Raw genomic sequence first — 9,075 nt, forward strand, 5'->3', positions numbered from 1 at the left:
GCTGTGAGGGATCATCTCTTGCTTTTAAGAATTCTGGAAAGAAATGGTTCATCTCCTGGATACCAGAGCCTTTAATTTTCTGTGTTTAGGTAAAAGAAATACTCACATTGAACACCCTAATTGGTGTCAAAGTATTGGGAAATAAAACACTGATGACACAGTATGAGTTTGGGAGTTAATGGCCCACCTTTAACTGTGTGAGACAGTGAGCATTGGAGCAGATCCCTCATTCTCATGAGAACTTTGAGCAGACACAACTAATCCGCATATGGCTAACCAAACCTTAGCATTACACTTCTGCCTCTTTGAATTCTAACCTCCAGTGTTCCACAGAGGGTTCTCTTCATTCTAATAATAAGGCACTGAATTCTGTATAAGCTAGGAATTTCCCCACCCACCCATGCAAGAAATTGGTAGCCTGAAGAGTGTGGCATGTGCCTGCTGCCTTCCCGGTTATAGAATCTCCACATCACCATTAGAGACAGTGACTGTCACCATGGAAAGTAGAATTGCATCCTCTCCTCCCTCATTTGTCAATGTGGGAGTAAATCAGAATGTCTGTCTCTAAGGAGTTTTCCAGTGCTAAAATGTGGTGATTCTATGGGGAAAACTTATAGCATCAGGTATGGATTGAATATCCTAAAAGGTGGGTTAGCTTAAAATCTATTTTTGAACTCTGTTCTTGGGTCGTCTTGGCCACGGCCCCTCCCCTAGAGGGACTTGCGCTAGCCCTGGGTCCAGACGCTGGTGGGTGAGGACGGACATGCTCCTGCAGGTGCAGCTGGCAGAGGGTTTTGCATGTGTGCTTTCTGGCCTGTGTTTCAAGGGCTGCTCTCATCTGTTAGTTTGGTTTTCCTTTATTCCATTGTGCCACTTTGTTTTCTTTCTCTCCCACCTTTTCTCCTCATGCAGATAAGTTTCTTTGCTTCACTCCTCCTGAGACCCCTTCATCAAGCTGGCTGTCCCACCTCTCTGAGCTCTGCAGGTGGCTGTATGTTCCCCAGCTGCCCTGGCTCGCTCTTTTAGCACCCTGCCCAAGAGCCAGGCACACCGCTTTCCATTGTACAGAAGCTCCTCATTTCAGTGTCAAATAAACACTGCATAAGCTCTCTCTGTTTGCCATTCTTTTTACTTCTTACTTCCTGACATTTTAGTTTCAACGCTGAATAAAATGATAAATCTATTTCACACACATGAGGATTAGTTTTTAGCCACTACCTTTTTTTTTTTTTTTTCTTCCATTCTCAACATTAATGTTAAACATTTCTAAACCAGTAGTAGTTCCTTACGGAACTTTCAAAAAATATTCATGCGTGGTTCTCTCATAGAGTTTTGGTTTGCAAAGGTTAGAGTGAGGCCTGGGTATCTGCGTAGGGGGGTTTGTTTTGTATTGTATTTTTGAGGTGGTGGTGGTACTGGTATGTAGTCCTCATTGAGAACCTCTGCACATTTGCTTGCTTGAGTGAGAAGATGTGCCTTGAGCAGTGTCTTCCTCTGCCAGAAGTTTGGCATGGGACACGGAGAGCCCTCTGTGTTGATGTTGAGGTGGCCCTACTTGTAGGGACGTGGCTAACTAGCACCCCACACTGCCTGGAATTCACATAATTGGAATCGTGAAAAAGAACTTGTATTCAACAGCGGTAGTTGAGGTTACTGTCAATCATCCTTTCACGGCACAAAGAACAAAGCATTTTAAAAGTATATTCATTACTCAGCCACCTTCATTTGGATCAAGAAAGACATCATAAGTTTTCTAAATATGATAATGTTTAGGTCCAGATTCATTTTTGTGCCCTTAAGGACGTCACATATTTTTTAGGAGGAGATAGATAGATAGGTAGATATAGATGATACAGATATAGATCTATGTGTATAGATAGATATCACAAAGAATATATATTCTTTGTGATAATAACTGGGGTTTTTTCCTTCATTTGTAGACATTTTTGAAGTATAGTCATTAGAGTTAATTCTTTTTTTTCTCTCTAAAAGTGTAGTTAGTAGTAGTTGTTCAGAATACAGTTCTATTTTATGTAGGCTTCACTAGTTCACTCCAAAAACAAGAGCTAAGTGATTTTAAAAGAGAAACACATTGCAAAATTAGAACTTTAAAATGGTATGAACTTTTGTTTCTTAATTCCCAGCATTTCTGCATCCTCAACAATCTGGCTGTATTTCTCCTGTGTTTTAAATGTGGGTGATTTTCATCTGTTTTTGTTAGACTGAGAGGGTTGATATGTACCACTATACTCAACTTAGACAAACTGAAAATAATGTCAATCACACTATAAAGACTTCAGATCAGAGAAAAAATACTTTTTTAAGAGGACCACAAATTATTTCAATAGTGATATAGTAGACTTTCTAAAATTTAGAATCAACATCTCTCTCGAGAGTGTAAAGACTTCTAAAATTTCATGGATTTTTTTTTTCCCCTAAGGCTTGTTGGGTCTGCTTTTGACTATGATTCCTAACCCCCCCCCCTTTTTTTTTTTAGCTCCTACTGATTGAAGTGAGCCCTTCTTTGACCCTGCTTCCTACTAGAGACAAAATGATGAGTTTAAAAGTTCTGCTGAGCAGATGTGCAGTTAATTCTAGAGGCACATCTTTTTTTCTTTTTTTTTTTTTTAAACCAGAGACTTTCACACTTTTTCTAATACATTCTACAAGGGGAAGTGGAAAACTGATGGTTTGGAAAGGCAAATCTAGAATAGCCCAAGAAGGTAAGGGTTCACAAGTGGATAAATAGCAACTTGATTCTGTCAAGAAATTGTTGGGATCCAGGTTTCTAGTTTAGAGGGCCAGACCATAGCTGCTGCTACTGCAAGAACCTGGTAGGACCAAACAGAGAGCATTGCTCAGTCTGGGCGCTAGAGGTTTCAGATATCTGGGAGGTAGGAAAGGAGGAGAAAATACTGCTAAATGTATGACTGTTTCTGGTCCCTGCCCTCAGGCCACCAGGCAAACCAGCTCCATGGTAGCTGAGTGGAGCATGTCCAAAGGGAGATGTGGTAGGGACAACTGTCATTTAAGCTGAGTTCACATTGACTAGGTTCTTTAGGGTTTCTCTAAAGTTATTTCATCCCAGTTTGGCCAGACAACTAGCTCAGCAAACTGAGACATCCTGCCTATGACGATTGCCCCACATGTAGTAGTGTGACTATATCGGTAGGGTTTAAATTTGCAACCCCGGAGCATGTGCCTTACACAGGACACTGTAGAAGGCAGTGGAGATGTGAAGAGATGAGCCAGAAATGCTCTTTGCCCTTGATGAGCTGGCCATCTTGCTGGAAGGTAGAGAAGTGAAGTGTGTCTGAACCTATAGATGGGTATACATTTGGAGCTACCTGGAGAAGGTGACTTTTGGCTAGGGTTTTGAATATCTAGAGGATGTGGTTGAGCAAAGAGGATAAGTAGCAGATACTCTGAGCTATAAAGCATAACGTACATGGCATCTTCCCCATCACCTACCACATAGGAGAGAAAGCCAAAATAAGAATTGATCAGTTTCCCAACACACGCCAGTCTGGAGGCTGATAGTGCATTCTCTCCAGGGATGGGATTGTCAGCCTTTCAAAATCAGTACGTAGAATTTCTAGGTCCAGGTTGTCACTGTCATTTGAACCAATTTTATATCCTCCAGCTATTTATGGTAAGTGCCAGGTTCTTATCATTTGGGGAGCATCCCTTGGACCATCAGATACAGCCTGATGACCCCTCTGGTTGACCGCCCTGCCATGTGAGCAGATTATATGCCAATGTGTAAAATTCATGTTGCACTAGTCTCCCTGTGGAAGTTTGAGATTTTGTTCACTCGGTACACCTCCATCTCACACCACCATGAATGCCATTCTTTTCAACTAGTAAGCAAATGAATTTTAAGTCAGTTTCCTTCGGAAATGAGTACCTGTTGTGTTACTCTTTGAGCAAGGTAGCACCCTGTATGGTGGTGATAAGGAGAGGCACAGGGAGCTTAGTTCTGCAAAACTGCATGAAGGAGCCACTGGGGGTCCCTCTTGGTACTGCCTGAAAGGAAAGCTCTAGCCACAGGAGTGCAAGTGAAAGGGGTTCTGGGAAGAGGTGGGCAAAATGGGCAGGTTGAAGTTTCAATGTAATATCTCCACTGTGATGCTCTGCCTCGGTTCCTCAGGCTGTTGCCAGAAACTGCATGTGGTTCTATTCATGCAGCGGTTTTAGTAAGGTATAAAAGGAACATCCCCCTCCTCCTCTCTCTTCCTCACCCCTGTCGCTCCCTTTCCCTCCCCGGCCACCAAGAGAGAAATCCTGGTGGCTCCTAAGTCTGCCAGGCCTTTCCCACCCACCCTTCCTGGGCATGGGACAGATGACCACCGGGGAAGGGTGAGCTGCTCGGCAGGTGACCTGAGGTATCTCTGTGTGCTGTTAACTCCTTTACCAAGTCTGGCTAACCTCTCTTCCTTCTGCCTCTCTTCTGCTAACCTGCTTGCTGACCTGTACAGATCAACTCTACCAGCAACTTGAGCAAAACCGCCGCCTAACTAACCAACTAAAGCTGGCCCTGAATGAGGATTAAACTTAGGAAAGAGCTTGGGCTGAATTCTAGGAATGGAGCCCATGGGCAGGAAATCTTATGACTGCCGTACCTTCAACCAGTAGGGCTGACAACACTTGCTTTCTGCAGAATTGTACATGGAAGGAATTAGCTAAAAAGTTGGCTTCACCTGCATTTTCCTCTATATCTGGAATAATTAGGTTCTCTTTAAACCCCCAAACTGCTTTTATGGTAAAATTACATATATGTATATGGGTTAAATACTTAGAACAATTCAGCAACTGCAGGTCCTCTTGTTTGAACTGATACATAATGAGGACCAAAAATTGTTTTGTATTTCCTACAGAGAACTGAGTCCTGCTTTAAGTTAGAAAGCCAAAGCAGAGGAGTGACTATATACATATATATATTATATATTGCATCATATATATAATATATATATATATACACCCACATAGCTATTACATATTCGTATTCCTGACTTCTTAATATCTGGTATAGTGTTTGATTAAATGTACCTATGCTTGGGCAAAATAGCTTTTGAAAACAGGAGCTCATGTCAGAAGTCCCTGATTGTCTGAAAGGTATGCTTTTATTCCGTCTAATGGTGTTGTTGGAATCTGGTGAGAATGTCATGCTAATAATAAATAGAACTATAAGAATAGCAAGAAAATGTCCTACTGAAGTGTGCATGAAATATGTTGATAATTCATTTTTTTAACGAGCAACAGAAATAAATCATTTTAAAAGTCGCCAGAAAACCTACTTACGTCCTCTTTGTCTTCTGTGAGATTGTGTTACAACACAGCTCCCAGACCTTTAACTGCCTGTAACTCAGAAACATCTGCTGTATTAACTTCAGTGCTGCTGGCACCCCTCCCTGTCCCTACAGCATAGGGCCAGCAGACCTTTGCCAAGCGCCACCTGTGCTTTTTTTTCTGAGTGAACGTTTGGTGAAAGTTTACCTGACCGCCCTGTGAGACCCTGCTGTGCCTGTAGCTCCTTCAGGTCAAAGACGTCTTCCCCCTTTGTAGGTCCTTGTCTGGAAATGAGTAATATCTTACCAGCATGCCTTGTCCTAATCATCTCATCCTTGTTTGTGACTGATGTTTGCCTGCCTAAATGTGCAAACCGCCACTGTGTCCAGAGTGCAGCTATTTATGACTTAATTTTCTAATCCCACCACAGAGAAAGTGGCTCATGCCAAAGAAGAAAACCTTAGTATGCATCAGATGCTGGATCAGACTTTACTGGAGTTAAACAACATGTGAAAACCTCCTTAGCTGCGACCACATTCTTTCATGTTGTTTTGTTGGTTTTTTTTTGTTTTGTTTTATTTTGTTTTGTTTTGTAACACCATGCTTACCATGAACCCCCCCTTAAACGCATTTTTATTTACTTTTACACTGTCACAGAAAACATCCACGAGATACCAGCTAGATCAGGGGATGGGGAAAACACACACACACACACACACACACACACACACACACACAAAGGCAAGCCCGTGGCAGGGCCGTAATGACTTAAATGTGCCATTTCCCAGGTTGACGTTGCCACACTTCATAGAGAGTTTTGCAACACCGCGTACTCCGCCAGTCTAGCGATCCTCACTAAAGCAGAAAGATTTCCACTCAAAGTGCCAACGATGTATTCAACAGGCAGATTAATGTTGAAAATGCAATCAGGTGTGGTTTGGTGCTACTTTAAACAAAAAGTCCCACTGTGGTCTTTCGTTCAATATTGTTCAATTTAGAATTCTGTCCAACACTAATTTATTTTGTCTTGAGTTTTACTGCAAGATGAGACTGTGGGTCCTGTATGCCCGAATTCACTAAAGCCAAGGGTTTGTAAGGCACGCTGCTCCTGTAAGACTTCTAGCCTCCTCATTGGCACATTTGCGGCTCATTACAACTTATAGGATAGCATTCGATGTGGATTTCCACTCTCCATTTCTCTTATGTTAAAGTGAAAGATTTAGGCACTATGTACAATTGGTAAAGAAGAAACATTTTCATAAGAGTTATAACTATATGTAAACGTTGTATAATGGTATGGAATAAAATGCACATTGTAGGACATTTTCTAAATTTGGTGGTCCTGTCATTTGTATGTTTTTACTTTGTGAACTTTGGATGGTGTGGTCGACCTACCTTCCCTTGTGAATGGTTTCTTAAAACAGTGTCCCAAAGATCAGGGGGCAAGTGGGTTTTGTGCATCATCCTCCCCACTCTCTTAAGGCAGCATCCCTTTGGTCTGTTAATGTTATAACCCAGCGGGAAAGACTCTTTTCCAAAGACCTTTCTCCATGTTCCAAGTGTATATCTGCACATTCATACAGGCTTTTGCAGTGGTTGTGCTGCTTTGGGGATTTTCCCCCAAGTTAGCTAAGGCTTCAGCAGTGACACATACACATCAGCACATTGTGGGTGAAGGCACCAAGTGTGCTCTCCTCTTCTAGCTGTGTGACTACTGAAAAGTGTTGCTCGAAAGGCTCTTCGTGATTTCCTGCTTTCTCGCTCTTGCTGAGTTCGAAATTCCAATACATCTTCATTCTCTCAGACTTAGAAATGGAAAATAACACAGGTCACTCCTGAAGACTTGAAGCAAATGAAAGTAGATTACAAACATGAGTTGGCCAAACTTGAGCTGCATGGCGGAAAAGGACATTCTCTTGAAAAGCAAACATGATAGAATGGAAATGAAAACTCCTCTGTGACAGATGACATAGTATTTTCATTGAAAAGTATTAAATATATCTGTAGCTGTTCTTCCAAGCCCTTTGATCAAGTATTTTCTCTCCACAGAGAGGAAGGGCATGGAAGGTAAAGAAGAAGCCTGGAGGCCAGGCTTCTGGTTCCCACTTCTAAAAAGCTGTCCCCTTGCTCAAGGTGAAGAAATGTCCTGGGTCTTCCCCCCGTCTTCACTGCCCCTAGGCTCACTGCTGGTCCTCAGCTAGGCCAGGACTGGTCTCTGCCTCACTACAGTGACAGAGGCCTTTCCCAAGCCAGCACTCTTTCACGTGGGGAGCCAGCTCTGGCTTCACCTTTACTAGCTGCCTAGCCAGTCAAGTCTAAATCTGAGATTCTTCAGTTATGAAATGAGGATGAGATTAGCACCTAGCACCTAAGGCAGTACCATGGGACTGGAACGTATCGCCCACATCCCAAAGTACATAGTGCTGCACCCAGGACATGCTTGCTAACCATTAACTGCTGCTGTCCTGCTCACGCCACATGTGCTCCAGAGAGCACCGCAGGGGATTGAATTCCTGACTTCTAAAAGTGGAACAACACTAACTTCGCCCCAGATGATGATGGCTGTTAATACTCTTCTCAGGTATCCTATGCCAGAACCTATAAGTGCCTTAAACAAGGTATTATTTCAGTTCTCCATCATTCGCTGTTTTATTTACACAGAAGCCGAGGCTCAGGGAATCTGTGAAACTACTCACAGTCCCGTGGCTCACAGGGAGTGGGGTCGACCTTCAGATTCAGGCCTGTGTGACGCCGCAGCCCTGTTCGGGTTCTCCCACCTGTTTCAGATGTTTTGCATCAGAAGAAAAGCCACTGCTGGAGATAGTTAAAAACATGATGCCACAAATACAATTGGGGGAGGACACCGGGAAGATGTAGGTGGAATCAGCTTTGCAGCTGACATGACTGCCAGTGACTGGCTTACCACCTGACTTCCTGGGCTCCAGGGATCTGGTAGAAATAATGAATTCATGAAGTATCATGCCAGTTTGAAGAGTTATTACCTGATCTTTTTGATAGGAAGGAACACCCTGTCTCCTCATGGCACACGCCTTGGGGCTGCTCCAATGTGATAATCTCTGAACATGCCACAGCTGTGAGGTCAGGAGAAAGATAAGGGCTCTTCCAAGTGGAAGCACCGAGGCTGGAAGCTGATACGGTCACCATTTAGAAAATCATGAAGTACAGAGAAATAGTTCAAGATTCATACCCCAAATTCCATTAGCAGGCCCAGATTTCAGAATGAGCAGCTTTAAGAAGCTGCCATGTTTAGAGTAAAACATTCGGGCCCTCCAGAGAGGAAGGGTACAAGTGAGAAATAAGCATTTCCCCCAAAATGTTTCAATTTATGATAAGAGTTCCATAATCTCTCTGGGGGAAAAAAAGAAAAGCACTTCCTGGATACATTCTGAACTTTTTGAGACTGGCATTGAGAACAAATCCTCTACTTACTGCCCCTGGTGAGGTCATTAGCAGAAAGAAAATTAATTTTTGTGTATGCTGGTATGTATCCAGAGTTTAATACTTTTGGCCTAATTTTTTTTTCTCCAGGAAGGAAAAAATGTCTTGAACAAATATTTGAGTGTATGTTAACCATTTTTTCTACTTGTCGACACTATTTGTAGATGTGATTTTGTTTTAAAATCTGCAGTCAAATGTACATACAGGGGGAAAAAAATCCGAATTCTCCAACCAAAACAAAAAGCACTGAGGTGCTCAGGGAGCCATCATTTCCAGAATTGGAGACAGGGTTTTGGGGAAAAAAATTAGAAATGTCAGGGAATGGAA

General features: G+C 42.6%; 1 protein-coding gene across 18 annotated transcripts in view; it reads left to right on the forward strand.

Annotated features, from left to right (window-relative positions):
• Positions 1 to 6,621, forward strand: part of TPM1 (tropomyosin 1) — a 28,470-nt gene extending 21,849 nt beyond the window's left edge. For 8 of the 18 annotated variants that reach the window (XM_038580614.1, XM_038580608.1, XM_038580609.1 and 5 more), the window contains one exon: positions 913 to 1,111. In XM_038580614.1, the coding sequence (XP_038436542.1) occupies positions 913 to 916 (4 nt within the window). In that variant the 3' untranslated portion in view covers positions 917 to 1,111. Of the gene's footprint in view, positions 1 to 912; positions 1,112 to 4,478; positions 5,283 to 5,719 lie in introns of those variants that run through there. The other 10 variants (XM_038580615.1, XM_038580610.1, XM_038580617.1 and 7 more) reach the window with 2 other exon arrangements.
• The last annotated feature ends 2,454 nt before the right edge of the window (positions 6,622 to 9,075 follow it).

The sequence above is a fragment of the Canis lupus genome, chromosome 30, assembly GCF_011100685.1.
Source record: "Canis lupus familiaris isolate Mischka breed German Shepherd chromosome 30, alternate assembly UU_Cfam_GSD_1.0, whole genome shotgun sequence".
Classification (NCBI taxonomy): Eukaryota; Metazoa; Chordata; class Mammalia; order Carnivora; family Canidae; genus Canis; species Canis lupus.